At 44.0% G+C, this 25,943-nt stretch overlaps 1 protein-coding gene across 2 annotated transcripts in view; it reads right to left on the reverse strand.

Moving 5' to 3' along the window:
• Window positions 1-25,943, reverse strand: part of trappc9 (trafficking protein particle complex 9) — a 298,859-nt gene that overhangs the window by 183,105 nt on the left and 89,811 nt on the right. For both annotated transcript variants that reach the window (XM_036952949.2, XM_090208801.1), the window contains one exon: window positions 12,670-12,822. In XM_036952949.2, coding sequence (XP_036808844.2) covers window positions 12,670-12,822 — 153 coding nt within the window. The remainder of the gene's footprint in view (window positions 1-12,669; window positions 12,823-25,943) is intronic.

Here is a 25,943-nt window from a genome sequence, read left to right on the forward strand (position 1 = left end):
CAACCTACAGGGAGGAGATGAGGGCCCTTGGAGTATGATGTCAGGAAAATAACGTCTCACTCAATGTCAGCAAAACAAAAAGAGATGACCGTGGACTACAGGAAACAGCAAAGGGAGCACCCCCCTATACACATCGACGGGACAGCAGTGGAGAAGGTGGAAAGTTTTAAAGTTCCTCGGTGTACATATCACCGACAAACTGAAATGGTTCACATACACAGACAGCGTGGTGAAGAAGGCATAACAGTACCTCTTCAACCTCAGCGGGCTGAGAAAATGTGGCTTGTCACTGAAAACCCTCAATAACTTTTACAGATGCACAATCGAGAGCATCCTGTCGGGCTGTATCACGGGCTGCATCACGGGCTGCAGCTGCACCGCCCATAAACGCAAGGCTCTCCAGAGGGTGGTGCAGTCTGCACAACGTATCACCGGGGGCAAACTACCTGCCCTCCATGACACCTACACCACCGATGTCACAGGAAGGCAAAAAAGATAATCAAAGACAACAACCACCCGAGCCACTGCCTGTTCACCCTGCTTCCATCCGGAAGGCGAGGTCAGTACAGGTGCATCAAAGCTGGGACCGAGATATTGAAAAACAGCTTCTATCTCAAGGCTATCAGACTGTTAAACAGCTGTCACTAGCACAGAGGAGGTGGCTGCCTACATACAGACTTGAAATCACTGGCCACGTTAATAAATGGAACACTAGTCACTTTAATAACACCACTTTAAGAATGTTTACATATCTCACATTTCTCATCTCATATTTATATACGGTATCCTACACTATCTGTTGCATCTTAGCCGCTCTGTCACTGCTCATCCATATATTCTGTACTTATATATTCTCATCCCATTCCTTTACTAGATTGTGTGTGTTAGGTTTTGTTGTGGAATTGTTAGATATTACCTGTTAGCTACTGCTGCACTGTCAGATCTAGAAGCATTAGCATTTAGCAACACTCACAATAACATCTGCTAACCATGTGTATGTGACCAATAACATTTGATTTGATTTTGATAAACACTCCAAACAGTCTACTCAACCGCTCAGAGGCGTCCCATGGTCCTAAAGCACACCATTGCCTCATTTCTGGGGGGGACAAAAATGTAATTTCATTAAATGTTGGGATGTTGCCCCCGTCCCCCGTCCCCCCGTCCCCAGTAAAGTTGCTCCCCAAACAAAGTATGTTTTTCAAATCCCACTTTGAGCTGGATGTCTCAATGTGTAGTTCATGCTTGCATAATCTATGAGCAGAATTACTGTTTTACCACAATTAGCCTCAAAATCCCTAGTTTGAAAACAACTGTTTTCTTGAAGCTCTGCCACACCATTTTCCCTATATTTCTCCCCACTTGGGACAACCCCCTAGCAATTTGAGTTCTAGCCAATGAGCTTCAGTCCCTCGCATTTGAATGACTGCTAGCAAGAGGCGTGCCCAGCACTGTCCAATGAGGTTGCAGGGCGGGCCCAACGGCTCAGCGGACAAAGCAGAGAGAGAGAAAGAGCAATGCCGTGGTGCACATATGTGACGTACTACGCAATTTTTAAAGGACCACTTTTGGCCCCTGAGGGCTACTTTCAGGACTACTGGCTAAAAGCATACACATGTACCAGAGAATCTCTTTAATAAGAAGTCCTTTTTAGGAATCAAATCTTTTTGACAGAAAGAAATGCACAAAGATATTGACATAGATACCGGTTTAATCAAACAAGCTGTCACCCAGTATTAATGTTCCACAATTACGAAAGAGGTTGATTACATTTCCAATAAATAATTGGTCAATTAAATCCATAATGGGATCCATAGGACTGACCAAAATATTGTTCAGTTCAAATTTCCCGTTTCAATAGCACTTTAAATGGTCACTGCACTCTGTTGATTGAGCCAATAGAATAATTGGTCCCCTTAAATGAGGGTCCATTCAGTCTATACAGACATACTGGGCTGAATAGAACAGACTCATTGAGCTGCTGTCGCTCCTGCCTCTGGAACCCAACAGATTATGACATCACAATGTAGAATGGAAGCTTCGTAATAGTCAAGTCAATAGGAACTGATCTTCATATAATAAGACATCGTTCACTCTGAATACCTCACAGAGTCATATCTAGGTACGTTTGAAGAAACATGTTGATGTTAATCAAATAGGTAGTCTGTCTATCTGCTGCATATTCTGTAATCCTATCGCAATGGTAATGTGATGAGCTGAATAGGCAAGGACGAATCGCAACTCTCCCCAAAGCGGAATGACATCATCTGCAAAGAAGTCCGTTGATTGACAGATATTCTATCTGCGGTACATTGGGAACATTACGAGCGGAGCGACAAGAAGGTTACAACCCCCTCCCTGTAATTATGCCGTCTTTTCTAAATTAATCTCCCTGGCAGTTTTACTTCCTTTTAATGACGTTGTTGTACGCTGACATTTGAGCATCCATGGGCTAATGTGTTTATAATGTCTGCTATGCCCATCTTTTGCCTGCTCCTCGCCTCCCTAAGACGACCAGACACTAGTCCCTAGCTCTTATTGAGAATTGGAGGAAGACTAGGGCACTGGCTGGAGACTTCAGCCATCACAGAATAATATCAGATATTAAAGCATACGCTTTTATCCAAAGCCAATTACAGTGGAGTGAGTGCATACTCGTTGCATACATTATAAGAAAGGGTGTGAGACCCCTGCGGTAATTGAACCAACAACTAGGGCTGGCACAATTTTCGGATAATTGCGTAACCGTCCATTATGGACAATAACCGTGAACAAAAAATAATGATCTTCATTATTGTCGTACCCATTATACGGGTTGAAAATGGCACTGATAAACGGCTGTATTGAAACGCAGTGGCTGTACAGTAACATGCTATAGATGACATCAGAACTCTGAGCTTCACAGAGCTGAACTTGAGCACTTCGCGCAAGAAGTTTCCCGCATCCCTCCTGCTAATTGGGCAACTTTTAAATTTTTTTCCTGTCTGAATGAGGGAAATTATGTAAATGAAGAGGACTATGTATTTTTGAAAGATGAGACGTTGAAGATTCTAATGAATACCGCTTTGATGTCATACAAGCAAGCCAAACACGTGTGAATCCAAACATGCCCTTCACATGTTCATGTCATATCCCGTGTCAATGATTATGATCACTATATTTTAGGTGCAGTTACAAGATGACATGGCGTCATTTTTTATTTTACTAGGCAAGTCAGTTTTGAACCAATTCTTATTTACAATGACTTCCTAACCGGGCCAAACCCGGACAACGCTGGGGCAATTGTGCGCCGCCCTATGGGACTCCCAATCAGCGCTGGATGTGATGCAGCCTGGATTCGAACCAGGTACTGCAGTGACGCCTCTTGCACAGAGATGCAGTGTCTTAGACCACTGGGCAACTCTGGAGCCGTCATACCCTGGGTTGTTCTGAACTCACGCAAGACAAAATGATTATCGGTGTCCCTGACTTGCATTGTGAAAGCCAAACACTGCAACATCGTATTTTAGAACCTAGTCATATTGGCATATTAGAACTGGCTTTCACATGATGCCCACCTGACCTAGATTGCGATTTACCTGGACCGTTTTTGGATTGCGGAAACAACAGTAATTGAGTGATGGCGGGGATGCAGGGCTGTTCCAAACAAAACAACCACAAGTGCTCTAGTTCCTTTACGGTACAGCTAGGAGAACTCAAAATAACACCTTATAGTTGAAGACTCTTCTTTGAGTCATAAAAGTGCATTGAAATGACTTAGCAACTGTGTACACTTTGGAGAGGTGTGTGACCACTTGGAGACACCAGTTAGTCCTCTCACTCAAACCCTTGTTATTTCTTCGTCTTATGTTACACCTACCCACATTTCCCAGGAAGAGTCTTCTGTTACTGAATGTATGCAGAGTATTTTCAGATTCTTTATCAACCAATGCGGCGAAAAGTACAGTAAATGTAAAATGCACATAAAATGTGCAGTGTAATGTTTGGATTCAGTCTTGTGGACCGTTGTGTCCTCCCTTTGGTCTAATCATCTTCCCATAATCTCCAAACGGTTCCCTTTCAATTGATACCATTTTTACGCATATCTTTTTCCTATTTATTCTGTAAGAAGCATATCAATTTAGCCCTATCGACCCCAAGAGACACCTGAAAGCGCATCATCCACATATATATACGCTCAGGTAGGCTAATAACATATTGATAATGCTAGCTAGCAGACCACTACTTGTGACAACTTTGATACAATAGAGCTATAGTAGCCGATAGTATGTCAAGGAGCATGGCTCCAGACTGTGAGCTGAACATTCATTAGTCTAAATGGTCACCTCACTCACCTCAGGTTTCCTATTTTTTAGGCAGCTAAAACCATGATTTTGTCAAACAGTAAAAGTGCATTATCCCTATGATTCATGTAATGAAAGTTTCTGCCCAGTCCCTGGGCGCTGTTTCACTGGGCCTGCTGCTGTGGTGAGCAAGCCTCTTGATGTGCGCTCTGGGAGAGAGAAAAAAGGCTGCTGGTTGTGTAACATTTCAAAATCCAATTACGGGAAATGCATAGCTTTGGAAGCAACTACTGTTGTTCACAGCTTTCTGTGGGTATACTTTCTATTTGGAAAATAAAAGGAGAGCATCACACACTCTAGGAGCTCTGACGCAATGATTTAATAACCTGATAACTAATGTCGACAGACAAGTGCTCTTCATCACGGTATAATACAAACACCACGGGTCACTAGTTCATATAGTGTCAAAGAACACAAACAGGTGTTTGTAATCATGGCCAGTGTGGCTTGAAATCATTGGTTCATTTTCAGATATAATAGAACATAAAAAAAACATGAACACCTTTTACAAGGAACCCAGAAGTGACCCCACTTCCCAATTTCAGAACACTATCTTTACTGTCCTAGATGGGTATTTAAGTTCTGGTCAAATCACCAAAAAATAACATTACGTTTTGGCTATTCAACACAATAAAATTGACCATTTCTATACTTTGCCGAAATTACACAAGAACGTTACAAAACCTCCAGGGCGCCCTATTGTAGCTGGCATGATGAAGTAACGGCTCCTCTATAGACTTTTTTTTATTAGACCACTCGAATAACAGCTCCCCTCTCTATTATTGAATCTCTTGATCCGCTCCCTGAGAATACTTCGTTAGGGGCGGCAGGTGGTTAAAGGTTGCTAGATCGAATCCCTGATCAGACAAGGTAAAAAATCTGTCGTTCTGCCCTTGAACAAAGCAGTTAACCCACTGTTCCTAGGACGTCATTGTAAATTAGAATTCGTTCTTAACCGACTTGCCTAGTTAAATAAAGGTTAAATAAAAAAATAAAAATAAGTGACTTTTGATGTTGAGTCGTTATACAAATATTCCACACGAGGGCGGTATTGTAGCCATAGAACATTTCCTTCTGCAACGTGACCCTAATGAACCTTCCAGTACATGCATTATAACATTGTCTGAAATGGTATTTATGCAGAACTACTTCATGTTTCTAAATGATTTCCTTATTTAGACGAAGGGTACTGCTATGGGATCCCCTTTCCCTAACCCTAATCAAAACAAAAGAATTAGCAAAAAACAAATCAGATTTAGACAGAAAAAATGGCTGAGACGCAAAGAAAATACAAGGAGAGGGGGTACAAAAATGGTCAGATTAATACTGCCATTGAGAAAATCCAAAACAAATCGAAACAATCTCTTTCAAGGACAGTCTTGCAAAAATAAGCATTCTTAAATCCTCACTACCCGCTATTCCAAATGCTCTGAACAAATTAAGGGAATCGTTCACAAACATTGGCACATTCTAAGATCCGATGACCGTATCGGTAATGTTTAATCGGACCCTCCCTTGGTCGTATTCTCGCGGGGCAGAAATCTCAGAGATCAATTGGTAAACTCTGATTTACCACCCCAAAATACCCCTGCACATCGTTTGTGCCTCTAACAGATGGAAACTAGTGTAATGTCTGCACTCAATGCAATGGCACTTACAAATGGAGATTCTTTAAACACCCCCAAACAGGGAAAAAGTTCCCAATCAAATGTGTCATCACGTGCTCCACTAAGGCAGTTATTAATCTTAAAACTTGTTCTTGTGGTAAAAACTGTGGGTAAAATGAGGCGCAAATTAAAACGCCTAAGGAGAAATGCCTATGGAGGAACGCAGAACATATTATCTGTGGTAAATGCAGGCTTAGGAGCTCTTATACATTTATTTCTAGAAGAATCTGCATCAGTGAATGTAACATTTTGTGAATTTTAAAGCATTTACACGACCGGTCAAAAGTTTTAGAACAACTACTGATTCAAGGGAATTACTGTTTTCTACATTGTAGAATAATAGTGAAGACATCAAATCTATGAAATAACACATATGGGATCATGAAGTAACCAAAAAAATCAAAATATATTTTAGATTCTTCAAAGTAGCCACCCTTTGCCTTGACAGCTTTGCAAACGCTTGGCATTCTCTCAACCAGCATCACCTGGAATGCTTTTCCAACAGTCTTTACTTGTGGTGAAGTCTCGTTCATCCTTGGGAGCAATTTCCAAACGCCTGAAGGTACCACGTTTATCTGTATAAACAATAGTACGCAAGTATAAACACCATGGGACCATGCAGTCATCATACCGCTCGGGAAGGAGCAGACCGCTCAGGAAGGAAAGGACCATGTGAAGATGCTGGAGGAACTGGTACAAAAGTATCTCTATCCACAGTAAAAACAAGTCCTATATCAACATAACCTGAAAGGCTGCTCAGCAAGGAAGAAGCCACTGCTCCAAAACCGCCATAAAAAAAAAAGCCAGACTACAGTTTGCAACTGCACATGGGGACAAAGATCGTACTTTTTGGAGAAATGTCCTCTGGTCTGATGAAACAAAAATAGAACTGTTTGGCCATAATGACCATCGTTATGTTTGGAGGAAAAGGGGGATGCTTGCAAGCCGAAGAACACCATCCCAACCGTGAAGCACGGGAGTGGCAGCATCATGTTGTGGGGGTGCTTTGCTGCAGGAGGGACTGGTGCACTTCACATAATAGATGGCTTCATGAGGAAGAAAATTATGTGGATATATTGAAGCAACATCAAGACATCAGTCAGGAAGCTAAAGCTTGGTCGCAAATGGACAATGACCCCAAGCATCCTTCCAAAGTTGTAGCAAAATGGCTTAAGGACAACAAAGTCAAGGTATTCGAGTGGCCATCACAAAGCCCTGACCTGAATCCAATAGAAAATGTGTGGGTAGAACTGAAAAAGCGTGTGTGAGCAAGGAGGCCTACAAACCTGACTCAGTTACACCAGCTCTGTCAGGAAGAATGGGCCAAAATTCACCCACCTTTTTGTGGGAAGCTTGTGGAAGGCTACCCGAAACGTTTGACCCAAGTTAAACCATTTAAAGGCAATGCTACCAAATACTAATTGAGTGTAAGTAAACTTCTGACCCACTGGGAATGTGATTAAATAAATAAAAGCTGAAATAAATAATAAGCTCTACTATTATTCTGACATTTCACATTCTTAAAATAAAGTTGTGATTTTAACTGACCTAAAACAGGGAATTTTTACTTGGATTAAATGTCAGGAATTGTGAAAAACTGAGTTTAAATGTATTTGGCTAATGTAAACTTCCAACTTCAACTGTATATTTCAACGTTTGTAGTAGTGAGGGGCGGAGGAGAAGAATCTCTCCACTCCATCCATTATTCAAATAATCACTGCTATTTTAGTCGGTTAATTTGCAAATCAGTTGCAAATACCGATCTGAAACCTAACACTTTAAGGAATTATTTCAAGTGCTTTTTACAGTATGACAATCAGACAGTGTCACTCAAATGAGCCGAAGGACAGACAAAATATATCATATCAATGCAGACAGACAGGGAGGGAGAGAGAGATAGCAATAGAGTGAGAGAGAAAGTATAAAGATCAGAATGCTTCTGACCAAGCATGCCGCGAGCTGCAATTTATTCTCCTAGAAAGAGGGGTGAAGCGAGAGAGAGGTAGGGAGGGAGATGGAGAGAGAGGGACAGAGAGAGGGAGAGAAAGAGAAATGGAGAGAGTGAGGGAGGGAGAGAGAGATTGAGAGCGAGTGAGGGAGGGAGAGAGAGAAAGAGATGGAGAGAGAGAAAGAGAAGGAGAGAGAGAGAGGGGGAGGGAGAGAAAGAGAGAGGGAGGGAGAGAAAGAGAGAGGAAGGGAGAGAAAGAGAGACGGAGGGAGAGAAAGAGAGATGGAGGGAGAGAAAGAGAGATGGAGGGAGAGAAAGAGAGATGGAGGGAGAGAAAGAGAGATGAGAGAGAGAAATAGATGGAGAGAGAGGGAGGGAGGGAGAGAAAGATGGCGAGAGAGGGAGGGAGGGAGAGAAAGAGAGATGGAGGGAGAGAAAGAGAGATGGCGGGAGAGAAAGAGAGAGGGAGGGAGAGAAAGAGAGAGCGAGGGAGAGAAAGAGAGAGGGAGGGAGAGAAAGAGAGAGGGAGGGAGGGAGGGAGGGAGAGAAAGAGAGAGGGAGGGAGAGAAAGAGAGAGAGGGAGGGAGAGAAAGAGAGAGGGGGGGAGAGAAAGAGAGGGGGGGAGAAAGAGAGATGGAGGGAGAGAAAGAGAGATGGAGGGAGAGAAAGAGATGGAGGGAGAGAAAGAGAGATGGAGGGAGAGAAAGAGAGATGGAGGGAGAGAAAGAGAGATGAGAGAGAGAAAGAGAGATGAGAGAGAGAAAGAGAGGGAGAGAAAGGGAGGGAGGGAGAGAAAGAGAGGGGGAGGGAGAGAAAGAGAGATGGAGAGAGAGAAAGAGAGGGGGAGAGAGAGAAAGAGAGGGGGAGAGAGAAAGAGAGGGTGAGAGAGAGAAAGAGGGGGAGAGAGAGAAAGAGGGGGAGAGAGAGAAAGAGAAAAAGAGGGAGAGAGAGAAAGAGAGGGAGAGAGAGGGGGACATGAAGAGAAATAGATGGCGAGAGAGGGAGGGAGGGAGGGAGAGAGAGAAAGATGGCGAGAGAGGGAGGGAGGGAGGGAGAGAAAGATGGCGAGAGAGGGAGGGAGGGAGGGAGAGAAAGAGATGGAGGGAGAGAAAGAGAGATGGAGGGAGAGAAAGAGAGATGGAGGGAGAGAAAGAGAGAGGGAGAGAGAGAAAGAGATGGCGAGAGAGAAAGAGAGATGGGGAGAGAGAAAGAGAGAGGGAGAGAGAGAAAGAGAGGGAGAGAGAGGGGAACATGGAGAGAAATAGATGGCGAGAGAGGGAGGGAGGGCGAGAGGGAGGGAGGGAGGGAGAGAAAGATGGCGAGGAAGGGAGGGAGGGAGGGAGGGAGGGAGGGAGGGAAAGATGGCGAGGGAGGGAGGTAGGGAAAGATGGCAAGGGAGGGAGGGAGGGAGGGAGGGAGGGAGGGAGGGAGGGAGGGAGGGAGGGAGGGAGGGAGGGAGGGAGGGAGGGAGGGAGGGAGGGAGGGAGGGAGGGAGGGAGGGAGGGAGGGAAAGATGGCGAGAGAGGGAGGGAGGGAGGGAGAGAAAGATGGCGAGAGAGGGAGGGAGGGAGGGAGAGAAAGATGGCGAGGGAGGGAGGGAGAGAAAGATGGCGAGAGAGGGAGGGAGGAAGGGAGGGAGAGAAAGATGGCGAGAGAGGGAGGGAGAAAAAGATGGCGAGAAAGGGATGGAGAAAACGAGATGGTGAGAGATGGAGGGAGAGAAAGAGAGATGGAGAGAGAGGGAGGGAGATGGAGAGAAATAGATGGATAGAGGTAGGGAGATGGAGAGAAATAAGGAGGGAGGGAGGGATATGTAGAGAAATAGGGAGGGAGGGAGATGGAGAGAAATAGATGGATAGATGGGAGCCGCTAGCTGTTGATGCTTATCGCCAAGCCGAATGTGCAGCTCAAGACGTGAAGGATCCATTCAATTCCCACAAAGGGCCAAGGGCCTACTTTATACATACACATTCTGGCTGTCTGGGGTCAGTAAATGGAAACAGCCTTGAATGCCTCAAAACCATTTCTGAAGCGCTATCACTTGATGACGAAAGGAAGGCGTCATTTATACTAGTATAGGTGCTCTTTCACAACAAGACGCCCTGATGTTGTCATGAAAAAACGTTGTCTTTACCTGGCTGTGACAGAGACCGTTTCACTGTAATGAGTCTTCTCAAGCTTAAAACCAGTGAATGACATTATTATAGACAGAAAATGAAGACGTATTATGCCACATTGTTCTCTCTGGAGTGCTCTTTCAATAGTTTGCAGTGAATTCAAATTCAATGTGGATTCAACTACTTCAGCCACACCCGTTGCTGACAGGTGTATAAAATCGAGCACACAGCCATGCAATCGCCACAAACACTCCAACATGGGCAGTAGAATGGCCTTACTAAAGAGCTCAGAGACTTTCAATGTGGCGCCATCTTAGGATGCCACCTTTCCAGCAAGTCAGTACATCAAATGTCTGACCTGCTAGAGCTGCCCCGGTCTACTGTAAGTGAAGTTATTGTGAAGTGGAAACATCTAGGAGCAACAGCAACAATGGCTCAGCAGAATGGAGCGCTGAGTGCTCAAAATCATCTGGCCTCGGTTGCAACACTCACTACTGAGTTCCAAACTGCCCCTGGAAGCAACGTCAGCACAATAATTATTTGTCGGGAGCTTCATGAAATGGATGAAGCAGCCGCACACAAGCCTAAGATCACCATGGCAATGCCAAGCATCAGCTGGAGTGGCGTAAAGCTCGATGCCATTGGACTCTGGAGCAGTGGAAGCGTGTTCTCTGGAGTAATGAATCATGCTTCACCATCTGGCAGTCTGATAGACAAATATGGGTTTGGCAGATGCCAGGAAAACGCTACCTGCCCCAATGCATAATGCTAACTGTAAAGCTTGGTGAAGGAGGAAAAATGGTCTGGGGCTGTTTTCATGGTTCGGGCCACTTAGTTCCAGTGAAGGGAAATCTGAACGCTACAGAATACAATGACATACTAGACAATGCCCCTGTGCACAAAGCGAGGTCCATACAGAAATGGTTTGTCGAGATTGGTGTTTGGTGAACTTAACTGGCCTGCACAGAGCCCTGACCTCAACCATATCAAAATTGGGATGAATTGGAATGCTGACTCGAAATCAGGTCTAATCCCCCAACATCAGTGCCCGACCTCACTAACGCTCTTGTGGCTGAATGGAAGCAAGTCCCTGCAGCAATGTTCCAACATCTAGTGGAAAGCCTTCCCAGAAGAGTGGAGGCTGTTATGGCAGCAATGTTCCAACATCTAGTGGAAAGCCTTCCCAGAAGAGTGGAGGCTGTTATAGCAGCAATGTTCCAACATCTAGTGGAAAGCCTTCCCAGAAGAGTGGAGGCTGTTATGGCAGCGATGTTTCAACATCTAGTGGAAAGCCTTCCCAGAAGAGTGGAGACTGTTATAGCAGCAATGTTCCAACATCTAGTGGAAAGCCTTCCCAGAAGAGTGGAGGCTGTTATGGCAGCAAAGGGGGGAACAACTCTATATTGAGGCCCATGATTTTGGAATGAGATGTTCGACGAGCAGGAGCCCAGAAACATTTGGTCATGTAGTGTAAGACCCAGCAAAACATAGCATCAGTCCAGAAAGTCATCAACAAAATACACAATGGTTTCAAAGGTTTTTTGTTAAATAGCCTCATAAAGATAATGATTGAAAGTCAGGGGCAGAGAGAGAGAGAGAGAGAGAGAGATGAGTTAAACATGTCCGTTCAGCTCCTACTCTCCTCTGATTTCTTCTCATGCATGCAGGAGCACATCACATGGGAGAAGGAGTACAGAGAGAAAGAGTGAGAAACCGAGAAAGGCAAGACGACAACAAAGAGAGAAATCAAGGTGAGAGGGGAGTCTGCTGTTTGCATGGTTACCTCTGTTGAATGTTGGATGAGTCTCAACACACCTCTCTGGAACAGGGCCTTCCGGGTGGCACAGTGGTCTAAGGCTGTGCCACCAGAGACTCTGGGTTCGAGCCCAGGCTCTGTCGCAGCCGGGCCGTGACCGGGAGGTCCGTGGGGCGACGCACAATTGGCCTAGCGTCGTCCGGGTTAGGGAGGGTTTGGCGGGTAGGGATAACCTTGTCTAATCGTGTACTAGCGACTCCTGTGGCGGGCCGGGCGCAGTGCACGCTAACCAGGTCGCTAGGTGCACGGTGTTTCCTCCGACACATTGGTGCGGCTGGCTTCCGGGTTGGATGCGCGCTGTGTTAAGAAGCAGTTTGGCTTGGTTGGGTTTCAGAGGACGCATGGCTTTCGACCTTCGTCTCTCCCGAGCCCGTACGGGAGTTGTAGCGATGAGACAAGACAGAAACTACTAACAATTGGATACTACGAAATTGGGGAGTAAAAGAGGACAACAAAAATAAAACATTTAAAGGAATAAAAAAAGAATAAATAAATAGAAAACACCTCTCTGGAACACTCCGCTACTGGGTAGGGCAGTAAACACAGACTCAACACTGTATTCAGTACATGTTTAACCAGTGCTATGGGTCATGGAGCTGAGAACCCGATGCTTTCCAGAAAGGCAAACCCAAAATAGATAAATAGAAGTGTGCTCTATTGGGAATACCCGCCTAAAAGAGTTTAGCTTCTACTGGTTTCAATTGACAATGTTGGTCGGAGAGCACCTGGATGTTGTCTGGGAGACCTTTGCGGCCCGTCTGGAATTGAAACCACTCACCATCGTTGAGGTCCTGTAGCAGGTTCTCTCCTCCAGAGAAGTCCAGTCTGACTTTGATGTTGACGGTGAGGGTGACAGACTGGCCTGGCTTCAGAGGCAGCTGAGACACAGCCTCGTCTAGGTCCCAGCTCAGGAACTCTCCAAACAACTTCTCTACAGGAAACAATACAACAAGACAACAAATAAAGTAGAGCAAAGAGAAAACCTTCAGAGTCAGACTTTGTGGAGATAGCAGGCATAGATAATATATATATTGAGAGAGAGAGAGAAGTAATGAAACACTATGAATCTCAGGACAACCTCTCTGAGGAAGTCAATACTTAATATACTATTTATTTATTTGTTTAACCTTTATTTAACGAGGCAAGTCAGTTAAGAACAAATTCCTATTTACAATGACGGCCTGGCAAAAGGCAAAAGGCAAAAGGCCTCCTGCAGGGACGGGGGCTGGGATTATTATAATTGTAAAAAATTATAATAGGACAAAACACAACAAGAGAGATAACACTACATAAAGAGAGACCTAAGGCAACAACATAGCATGGTAGCAACACAACATGACAACAACATGGTAGCAACACAATATGGCAGCAGCACAAAACATGGTACAAACATTATTGTTTACAGACAACAGCACAAAGGGCAAGAAGGTAGAACCAACAATACATCACGCAAAGCAGCCACAACTGTCAGTAAGAGTGTCCATGATTGAGTCTTTGAATGAAGACATGGAGATAAAACTGTCCAGTTTGAGTGTTTGTTGCAGCTCGTTCCAGTCGCGAGCTGCAGGGAACTGAAAAGAGGAGCGACCCAGGGATGTGAAGAATAATAGTATCAACTCACGTCTAAACGGTCCAAACTTTGTTATAGAAACAAAGACAGTTTGTTCTTGGAAGAGTAAAAGAGTCCCAGTGGACTCTCTCCCAGCACTTATTGGACCACAACAAACAAGATGTTCCTTCAGCAACAAAAAATACATCCAGAGTTTTTTCCAGAGTTGCACAGTTTTTTGCACAGAATCAAAAATGATTCAGAAAACATGATGCTGGGTAGTAACTTTCAAGTCTGGTTGGAACTTAGCAGAGCATGACAGCGAAATGACAGGGATAAGACACAACTTTACATGGTCTAACATTTTCAAAACCAGGAAATAAGCAGGATGCCATCTCCTGGGTTTGTACCAACAGGTAATTGAAATTAAATTTGTTCTGCATATGTAAGCATCTAGCTGCTGACACAGACTGATCTGGAGCTTATTGCGCTGCTGGCCATTTCAGCATCGAGACGAGAAGATTCATAGTATTATTTGCATATTATTGACATTTAGAGGGCATCCAATTCCGTGTGTGTGTGTGTGCCTTCATGCGTGTCTACATCACGGCGTAAACCTGCTCACCTGATGTTTCGAGGCTGAAACTATGACAACCCTGGGTGAAAGGTTAATAGCTGCCAGTTGGTGGTTGGCAGGTCAGCAAACTATAATCACTCAACAATAGCAGTGTTGCACTCCGTCCGTCCGTCCGTAAGACTAAACAGGCTGATTTATGTTGAATGTTAAACCCTGCAGGCACCTGAGACTTATGGGTGAGTCAGCCGCTGCCACTTGAACCAGGCTGGATGGATGAAGGGAACAGAACAGCAAATGAATGATGCATCAACTGAATAACCCATGTGGCTTTGTCTTAAACAGGTGTGCTCTACAGTGCACTGCGGCCCCCGCTGGGTTCAAAGCAACAGGCTGGTAATCCACTAACCAAAGCAGTCTCTCCCTCTTTATTTATATTGTTCAATCGCCCTCTTCATAGTTCTCTCTCTCGCACTCTCCCTCTCTCACAGGTAATTGTTATGTTTTTATACTGTTCACTTTGCTGCTGTGATTAATGACAAAACACTGAAATTGCTAAATATTCCTGGCAGGTTATGCCAGTGACCTGCAGCCTAAAAGAACCTGCTTTACAGTTCTCCATTTGCATTTATTTTTGGTAATACCAATTACCCCACTGAAAACATTCTTTAAAAAAAGTGTACTTGGTCATAACATACTTTATATGGGCAAATTAAATGAATAGACTACAAAGGAAAGTTTCACATCTTCATATGTCTGAGGGGGGTTTTAACCTTCCAGACGTGTGTAGCGAGTTGATACAATTCCAGGGCTTTTACTTGTGTAGCGAGTTGATACAATTCCAGGGCTTTTACTTGTGTAGTGAGTTGATACAATTCCAGGGCTTTTACTTGTGTAGTGAGTTGATACAATTCCAGGGCTTTTACTTGTGTAGTGAGTTGATACAATTCCAGGGCTTTTACTTGTGTAGTGAGTTGACACAATTCCAGGGCTTTTACTTGTGTAGTGAGTTGACACAATTCCAGGGCTTTTACTTGTGTAGTGAGTTGATACAATTCCAGGGCTTTTACTTGTGTAGTGAGTTGACACAATTCCAGGGCTTTTACTTGTGTAGTGAGTTGACACAATTCCAGGGCTTTTACTTGTGTAGTGAGTTGATACAATTCCAGGGCTTTTACTTGTGTAGTGAGTTGACACAATTCCAGGGCTTTTACTTGTATAGTGAGTTGACACAATTCCAGGGCTTTTACTTGTATAGTGAGTTGACACAATTCCAGGGCTTTTACTTGTATAGTGAGTTGACACAATTCCAGGGCTTTTACTTGTATAGTGAGTTGACACAATTCCAGGGCTTTTACTTGTATAGTGAGTTGACACATTTCCAGGGCTTTTACTTGTATAGTGAGTTGACACATTTCCAGGGCTTTTACTTGTATAGTGAGTTGACACAATTCCAGGGCTTTTACTTGTATAGTGAGTTGACACAATTCCAGGGCTTTTACTTGTGACTTATAGTTAAATGCACTAAAGAGGAACAATGGGTTCTGTATTGAAGATGCACATGTTCATACCCAGAATATTGTTGTCTATTTCCTAAGGATAAAGCTAAGAACATGAACAACTTCATAGTTAAGAACATTCTAACAATATGGAAGAAAATGAAACGTATTCTACAAGACTCTCTGTGAGAGCTTCCCATGTCTGGAATACACTGCCATCAGACACACATAACTGCACCACATATCACACTTTCACAAAATGCTTGAAGACATGGCTAAAGGTCAATCAGATTTGTGAACATGGTCCGTAGCTGTGTGTTGCCGCTTTCCATGTTGTCTGTTGTCTGTAGCTTGTGAGGTGTGGAAACACTTTGTTACTTTTATGAATTTTGTCTTGCTGCTTTTTGTTTTATGTTGCTCTGTCTGTATGCTATGTCTTGCTTGTCCTATGTTGCTCTGTCTGTATGCTATGTCTTGCTTGTCCTATGTTGCTATGTCTTGCTTGTTCTATGCTGCTATTGTCTATATTGTAATTGTTTTTAATAACCTGCCCAGGGACTGCGGTTGAAAATTAGCCGGCTGGCTAAAACCGGCACTTTTACTGAAACGTTGATTAATGTGCACTGTCCCTGTAAAAATAAAAAATAAACTAAAAATAAACTAAACTAAAAGACCCAGTATCACTCCCTAAAAACACAACCCGATGGAACAATCCTTTGATAGGTTAAAAGAATTGACCGATAAATTGGTGCACAAGGAAAACTAAAGGCATAGAAACCGGAACTAAAGGCATAGAAACCGGAACTAAAGGCATAGAAACCGGAACTAAAGGCATAGAAACCGGAACTAAAGGCATAGAAACCGGAACTAAAGGCATAGAAACCGGAGCTCTACGAACAATTTGTTTGACCTCGTGGCTTGGTTTTGCTCTGACGTGCATTGTCAACTGTAGGAACGTATATAGACAGGTGTGTGCCTTTCCAAATCATGTCCAATAAATGTAATTTAGCACCAACTCAAGAATAGTATAATCAATGGAAACAGGATGCACCTGAGCTCAATTTAGAATCTTATAGCAAAGGGTCTGAAAACGTATGTAAACACGGTATTTCTGTTTTTTATTTGTAATACATGAGGAAAAATTCAGAAAAACAGTTTTTGCTTTGTCATTATGGGGTGTTGTGTGTAGATTGATGAGGGGGAAAAAACTATTTAATCAATTTTAGAAAAAGGCTATAAAGTAACATGTGGGAAAAGTCAAGGTGTCTGAATACTTTCAGAATACACTGTATAAAGCATTTTTATTTGATTTAATCTATTGAGACAAGAAAACATGTTCGTTATGAAGCTGATCACGTGCTCTTTATGACAGAACGTTACAATTAGGTGAACAATTTATGTTACCTGGATGTGAGGTCAGAGACGATAATGACAGATGCATGTATGGACTACGGGTACATTTGCTCTCTGACCCCGTCATAACACATCAACATTATTACATCTATCCTTCGATGTTGTATCCAGGCCTTAGATCTTCAAGCACTGAGGCCATCACATATACATGGAGGAAGAAGCCTTTAGAAAGAAGCCTGTCCATTAGCTTGACCTGGTCCATTGAGAGAGGAAACACATGACATGAAGGTATGCTGTAATGATTGTTTCTTAGTATGCTTGGTGGTGGTCATCAACACGCTAGACATACAGTGCCTTGCGAAAGTATTCGGCCCCCTTGAACTTTGCGACCTTTTGCCACATTTCAGGCTTCAAACATAAAGATATAAAACTGTATTTTTTTGTGAAGAATCAACAACAAGTGGGACACAATCATGAAGTGGAACGACATTTAATTGGATATTTCAAACTTTTGTAACAAATCAAAAACTGAAAAATTGGGCGTGCAAAATTATTCAGCCCCCTTAAGTTAATACTTTGTAGAGCCACCTTTTGCTGCGATTACAGCTGTAAGTCGATTGGGGTATGTCTCTATCAGTTTTGCACATCGAGAGACTGAAATTTTTTTCCCATTCCTCCTTGCAAAACAGCTCGAGCTCAGTGAGGTTGGATGGAGAGCATTTGTGAACAGCAGTTTTCAGTTCTTTCCACAGATTCTCGATTGGATTCAGGTCTGGACTTTGACTTGGCCATTCTAACACCTGGATATGTTTATTTTTGAACCATTCCATTGTAGATTTTGCTTTATGTTTTGGATCATTGTCTTGTTGGAAGACAAGTCTCCGTCCCAGTCTCAGGTCTTTTGCAGACTCCATCAGGTTCTTCCAGAATGGTCCTGTATTTGGCTCCATCCATCTTCCCATCAATTTTAACCATCTTCCCTGTCCCTGCTGAAGAAAAGCAGGCCCAAACCATGATGCTGCCACCACCATGTTTGACAGTGGGGATGGTGTGTTCAGCTGTGTTGCTTTTACGCCAAACATAACGTTTTGCATTGTTGCCAAAAAGTTCAATTTTGGTTTCATCTGACCAGAGCACCTTCTTCCACATGTTTGGTGTGTCTCCCAGGTGGCTTGTGGCAAACTTTAAACTACACTTTTTATGGATATCTTTAAGAAATGGCTTTCTTCTTGCCGCTCTTCCATAAAGGCCAGATTTGTGCAATATACGACTGATTGTTGTCCTATGGACAGAGTCTCCCACCTCAGCTGTAGATCTCTGCAGTTCATCCAGAGTGATCATGGGCCTCTTGGCTGTATCTCTGATCAGTCTTCTCCTTGTATGAGCTGAAAGTTTAGAGGGACGGCCAGGTCTTGGTAGATTTGCAGTGGTCTGATACTCCTTCCATTTCAATATTATCGCTTGCACAGTGCTCCTTGGGGTGTTTAAAGCTTGGGAAATATTTTTGTATCCAAATCCGGCTTTAAACTTCTTCACAACAGTATCTCGGACCTGCCTGGTGTGTTCCTTGTTCTTCATGCTCTCTGTGCTTTTAACGGACCTCTGAGACTATCACAGTGCAGGTGCATTTATACGGAGACTTGATTACACACAGGTGGATTGTATTTATCATCATTAGTCATTTAGGTCAACATTGGATCATTCAGAGATCCTCACTGAACTTCTGGAGAGAGTTTGCTGCACTGAAAGTAAAGGGGCTGAATAATTTTGCACGCCCAATTTTTCAGTTTTTGATTTGTTACAAAAGTTTGAAATATCCAATAAATGTCGTTCCACTTCATGATTGTGTCCCACTTGTTGTTGATTCTTCACAAAAAAATACAGTTTTATATCTTTATGTTTGAAGCCTGAAATGTGGCAAAAGGTCGCAAAGTTCAAGGGGGCCGAATACTTTCGCAAGGCACTGTATCTAATGTTTTGGAGAAACGTAGGACTGCAGGTCCCAACACTTCCAACAGCTTAGTGGAATTCAGCACATTTTCCAGGAATTGTTTAGGGATGTCAATGTTGTGGGCATTCGCCGCATTACCCACATATGAAAGCTGTGCCTAAGTATTGAAGCATACTGAGCAAGGCAAGATAGAGACAGACGAGAAGAGAGAGCAGACAGAGATAGAGAGAGCAGACAGAGATAGAGAGAGCAGAGAGAGAGAGCAGGAAAATAACCTCTAAGCCAGACAGCTACAGCATGCTAGAGTGGGTTGTGTCAGAACACCAGGCGAACTGCTTAGAGCAGGGCTGGAGGCCAGGGCTGGAGGCCAGGGCTGGAGGCCAGGGCTGGAGGCCAGGGCAAGGGCAAGCCACCATACGGCTGCCTGGATGCAGCTGGAGCCAGTTCAAAGCAGCACTATTCTTAACAATGTTTTGTAGGGAATAGGGTGCCCTCTGGAACACAACCTAAGCAGAGACAGATGCACTCATTGGAGGAAACAAACAGAACCTCGGAAGCTATAAATGTACCGTAGCAAACTTAGTGGTTTAGTATTCTTGACAGGTGCAAAAGTGATGTGAGAATCTCTCTGTGGCTGAAATCCCTGTGAATGACAAGGCCCTAATAGCTCAAAATGGATGTACTTTAGTAAATCGGGCATGTAGGTATCATCAAAAATAAACGGTGGATGGCTTTACTGAGCTGAACATGGGCATGCTGCGTGTCATAGTAAAAAAAACGAGTTTGTGTACAGTCTGCTGCCTCAGTTTGTATGATGGCAATTTGCATATACTCCAGAATGTTATGAAGAATGATCAGATGAATTGTAATTAATTGCAAAGTCCCTCTTTGCCATGCAAATGAACCGAATCCCCCCAAAATAACATTTCCACTGCATTTCAGCCCTGCCACAAAAGGACCAGCTGACATCATGTCAGTGATTCTCTCGTTAACACAGGTGTGAGTGTTGACGAGGACAAGGCTGGAGATCACTCTGTCATGCTGATTGAGTTTGAATAACAGACTGGAAGCTTCAAAAGGAGGGTGGTGCTTGGAATCATTGTTCTTCCTCTGTCAACAATGGTTACCTGCAAGGATACACGTGCCGTCATCATTGCTTACATTGGTACAGGGATTAGACTGCTGAGGACTGGGGTAAAGTCATTTTCTCTGATGAATCCCCTTTACGATTGTTTGGGGCATCCGTAAAAAAGCTTGTCCGGAGAAGACAAGGTGAACGCTAGCATCAGTCCTGTGTCATGCCAACGGTAAAGCATCCTGAGACCATTCATGTGTGGGGTTGCTTCTCAGCCAAGGGAGTGGGCTCACTCACAATTTTGCCTAAGAACACAGCCATGAATAAAGAATGATACCAACACATCCTCCGAGAGCAACTTCTCCCAACCATCCAGAAACAGTTTGGTGACAAACATGGCCTTTTCCAGCATGGTGGAGCACCTTGCCACAAGGCAAAAGTGACTAAGTGGCTCTGGGAACAAAATATCAATATTTTGGGTCCATGGCCAGGAAACTCCCCAGACCTTAATCCCATTGAGAACTTGTGGTCAAACCACAAGAGGCAGGTGGACACACAAAAACACACATATTCTGACAAACTCCAAGCATTGATTATGCAAACATGGGCTGCCATCAGTCAGGATGTGGCCCAGAAGTTAATTGACAGCATGCCAGGGCGGATTGCAGAGGTCTTGAAAAAGAAGGGTCAACACTGCAAATATTGACTCTGCATCAACTTCATGTAATTGTCAATAAAAGCCTTTGACACTTATGAAATACTTGTAATTATACTTCAGTATTCCATAGTAACATCTGACAAAAATATCCAAAGACAGTGAAGCAGAAAACTTTGTGGAAATGAATATTTGTGTCTTTCTCAAAACTGTTGGCCACAACTGTAGAATCTCAGGAGTAAGTGGAATTATTGTGTAACCCTAACACACATAATTGAGAAGATTTGTGATTGACAAACATCCAAGTTTTGGGGGTGAAATAAACTACTCTTCAGGTACAAGAGTGAGAAAAGAAAGTGCACTAGACCATTAGAGCCTGGTAAGATACATCCCATGAAATGTATAGTGCACTTCAATGACTCACTGTTAGACACAGGACAAGTCTGATCACCAAAAAGGTGACAAGGTAGGGGGGCCATGAAATATAGATTGTCTTAATGACAGAGCCTGAAATATTCATAGAAGTAGAGACTACACTGCAATAATTAATGGCTATAGAGAGCGAGCGAGAGAGCGAGAAAGTGGCACCAACTGTGCAGCAGAGAAAGAAGGATGGAGAGAAGGAGAGATGCATATAGAGAGGGGAATGAAACATGACTAAATAGAAAGAGATGGAGAGAGAGAGAAAGAGATGGAGAGACGAGGGAGATGAGGGGAAAAAAACAAAGCTATTAATCTCCCCATGTTGACACCCCACTGCCTTATTCAACAGGTAGGCTAGCCAGTAAGAGTTGGAACTGGTGATGTAAGCCCTGGTGTTATCATCAATACAAAAAGACACAACAAGAGTTGGAACTAGATGTCAGAAACTAGTGATGTTGGACTGTGGACTGCAGACCACAGTGGAGCCTCTTCAAAAAAAAGGTCAATAGCTTCCCAAACACTTTCCTTTCTCCTGTTACCTCCATCTGACACACTATGTTCTATATGTCTGAGATACAGACCATCATTCCTCTATTATGCTAACGCAGAGAGAGCATGCAGAGTTCAGCCTAACTTCCACTTGAATGAATGAGTGCTTCTAAGAGTGAAGCAATATCTAATTGCAGGGCACTATAAACCTTGAGGTCATCAAAAGATTTGTCAAAAGTTAGTGAACCCTCAACCCTGTTGGTGATGAACAGAAAACTGTGCATTGTTTTCATCGCTGATGAATCGATCACTGGTTTGCCTTTCATACTGACAGCCCTTACTCCATCATTGTCACTCTAGCTCTGAGCTGCCACAGGTCTAACACACTGTCACTCTAGCTCTGAGCTGCCACAGGTCTAACACACTGTCACTCTAGCTCTGAGCTGCCACAGGTCTAACACACACTGTCACTCTAGCTCTGAGCTGCCACAGGTCTAACACACACTGTCACTAGCTCTGAGCTGCCACAGATCTAACACACTGTCACTCTAGCCCTGAGCTGCCACAGGTCTAACACACACTGTCACTGTAGCTCTGAGCTGCCACAGGTCTAACACACACTGTCACTAGCTCTGAGCTGCCACAGGTCTAACACACTGTCACTCTAGCTCTGAGCTGCCACAGGTCTAACACACACTGTCACTCTAGCTCTGAGCTGCCACAGATCTAACACACTGTCACTCTAGCTCTGAGCTGCCACAGGTCTAACACACTGTCACTCTAGTTCTGAGCTGCCACAGGTCTAACACACTGTCACTCTAGCTCTGAGCTGCCACAGGTCTAACACACTGTCACTCTAGCTCTGAGCTGCCACAGGTCTAACACACACTGTCACTGTAGCTCTGAGCTGCCACAGGTCTAACACACACTGTCACTCTAGCTCTGAGCTGCCACAGGTCTAACACACTGTCACTCTAGCTCTGAGCTGCCACAGGTCTAACACACACTGTCACTCTAGCTCTGAGCTGCCACAGATCTAACACACTGTCACTCTAGCTCTGAGCTGCCACAGGTCTAACACACTGTCACTCTAGTTCTGAGCTGCCACAGGTCTAACACACTGTCACTCTAGCTCTGAGCTGCCACAGGTCTAACACACTGTCACTCTAGCTCTGAGCTGCCACAGGTCTAACACACACTGTCACTCTAGCTCTGAGCTGCCACAGATCTAACACACTGTCACTCTAGCTCTGAGCTGCCACAGGTCTAACACACTGTCACTCTAGCTCTGAGCTGCCACAGGTCTAACACACTGTCACTCTAGCTCTGAGCTGCCACAGGTCTAACACACTGTCACTCTAGCTCTGAGCTGCCACAGGTCTAACACACACTGTCACTCTAGCTCTGAGCTGCCACAGGTCTAACACACACTGTCACTCTAGCTCTGAGCTGCCAAAGGTCTAACACACACTGTCACTCTAGCTCTGAGCTGCCACAGGTCTAACACACTCACTCCCATGTCCTACACCAGACTTCCCCCAACTCGTCATAGGGACCACAAGGGGTGCATGTTTAGGTTTTTGCCCTAACACTACACAGTTAATTCAAATGATCAAAGCACGACGATTGGTTGATTATTTGAATCAGCTGTGTAGTGCTGGGGCACCCCTTGGGCTCCTGTAGACAGAGTTTAGGAAACCCTGTCCTGCACACAGCTGCCCCAGGTCTTATACAGTCAGCCCATAAGACACAGGGTGGGAAAGAGATGCATAGAAACAGTTGAGTAACATTCACTTAGAATTAATACACACTCCATTAAGCTGTATAAAGCCTGCCAATATACCACTGAAATCAGTCAGTGGAAGCAGGCAGCCTCACTACAACCCGGTTCACTGTCTCCACTGTCCTCTGTGGACTGACCTCCTCCATATGTTCCTACCTCAACCACTTCTCTCTCTCTCTCATAGTTGGCTGCTGAGGCCCTATTGTACATAGACAGAAATGTTAACGTTCGCTTTTCTACACATGCCTTTTCCCTATTGTGAAGAACTGACACCATCTGTCATTAACCCATTTGTCATAGTGAGGGAGGGACACTGGGAGCTAGGGTAAACACAGATGACCCGGTAGAGGAGCAGAGGACAGAGTTGCCAGGACAACTAGCAGTATATGATGAAGTAGGTCCACTAGAGAGTGGTCGGGTCAGGAGAGGACAACACCAGGACTTGTCTGTCTGCCTGCCTTTCAGTCTGCCTGCCTTTCTGTCTGCCTGCCTGCCTGCTTTGGTGACCTCTTCAAAAGGTCCTGAACAGTCATTCTGAAAATTACTTTCTCTCGAATGGCCAACTACCAGGAAGTTTAAAAGACAGCCTGAGTGGGCCGGGAGCTTATATTCATGAGCTCGCCTTGACAGACAGATCTTTGAAACTCCTATGTCAAGCAACTTGGATACAGTGAGCAGTGTTGCAGTAAAATCATCTCAAGCTAATTTGGTGAAACACAAAACAACTCAAACATTGAAATTGCATCAGTGATATCATTATTATTTTTTTTTAAATACTACTCCTGTATGGCATGTCTCTCGTGATGCTTTAAACAGCAGCACTAACGGATGTGGTGACTTGACAACCCCGTTCGCGTTTTGAACGGCCCTTCCCCCCATTTAGTTCCATGCTGGCTGAAGACCTAGCAAGCCAGTAACTAGCTAACAGCAGGCACAGATGAAAAAGGAAACATAAGTATCTTTGTGATAGATCAATAGTGTAAACTTTTAATATTTGCTGACACCTTACATTTCAGCACCAGTAGAGAAGCTCTCTAGCTATATAAACCATGCCACTCTGCAAACACACCTTCTCCGATGTTGGTCACAAGGTGGTACTTGTTAAAATGAGGTAAGAGAATATCATGTTACCATTGGTGTATTCATATTAAGTGTTTGACAAGGGGACTAGTAACTTTATATAGATGCAGTCATCTTTCATACTTTGGCCATCCTACTTTGATCTTGTTTCCTTCAAATATCACATATTATGAAAAACATGAGTTTGACTGTTCATGACCTTTAACACAGACACCCTGTGACCTGCCTATGACAATGATGATAGAAGCAGAGAATGAACGTATTCACGCATGCACCACACCATCTGCTTGTGCTGGGGTGTCATCTGGCTTCACTATGGGGAAAAAAACACACCAATTCAGCATTCTTCATCTACCTGTAGACATAGAGGTTCTGCCTGGGGAAGTAGCCCTAACAGAGACAGCTAGCTAGATACACAATATACTGTATGGTATCACACACACACCTTGGGAGAAAACATTGCTGACAAAACAAAATATTTTTTCCTCAGTGTGTCAGTCCATAGTATCACGCTCTCCATGAGAAGGAGAGAGCTGTCATGTTTGGGATAGCAGAGAAGACTGAGTGGAGACATCAATACAGGAAACATACCAGGTAGCAACACAGTCTGACTGCTGGCAATGATTCACTAGGACAGGGAAAGGTAACAACAGTCTGACTGCTGGCAATGATTCACTAGGACAGGGAGAGGTAGCAACACAGTCTGACTGCTGGCAATGATTCACTAGGACAGGGAGAGGTAACAACACAGTCTGACTGCTGGCAATGATTCACTAGGACAGGGAGAGGTAACAACACAGTCTGACTGCTGGCAATGATTCACTAGGACAGGGAGAGGTAACAACACAGTCTGACTGCTGGCAATGATTCACTAGGACAGAGAGAGGTAACAACACAGTCTGACTGCTGGCAATGATTCACTAGGACAGAGAGAGGTAACAACACAGTCTGACTGCTGGCAATGATTCACTAGGACAGGGAGAGGTAGCAACACAGTCTGACTGCTGGCAATGATTCACTAGGACAGGGAGAGGTAACAACACAGTCTGACTGCTGGCAATGATTCACTAGGACAGGGAGAGGTAGCAACACAGTCTGACTGCTGGCAATGATTCACTAGGACAGGGAGAGGTAGCAAGGCGACACCATAGTCACACTATGTATTTCCACGCTTCATCAGAACGTAACTACGTCTACAATCTCTACCCGGCCGAGTTGGTGAAATGATTATCGTCAAACCCCAAATCAGGTATAACAGGCCTACTTCAGCAAGTGATTCATCTTACAAGAATAAAAACACTGATGTTGGGTACATGAATCAGTTTGAACAAGAAGGAAACATTGACATCCCCTATCAACCTTTGTATTCCTTGTTAATCCGTCTTTTAGTGGGATCTTGAAAATAACGGTCCTCTGCAAGTCAGTTGGTAGAGCAGGGCTCTTGCTACACCAGCATAAATGGTTCTATTGCCAGGCCCGCCCCCATTAAAAACGTATGCACACAAGACTATGTCTCTTTGGATAAAAGCATCTGCTAAGTGACATATTATTATTATTAGAATAAACAGAAAATGAATACGGTTCGCACCAAAATGTGCAGAGTGCTTTAGATTAGATGGCA

Source organism: Oncorhynchus mykiss, chromosome 18 (assembly GCF_057628025.1).
Source record: "Oncorhynchus mykiss isolate SJ-2025 chromosome 18, ASM5762802v1, whole genome shotgun sequence".
NCBI classification, from domain to species: Eukaryota; Metazoa; Chordata; class Actinopteri; order Salmoniformes; family Salmonidae; genus Oncorhynchus; species Oncorhynchus mykiss.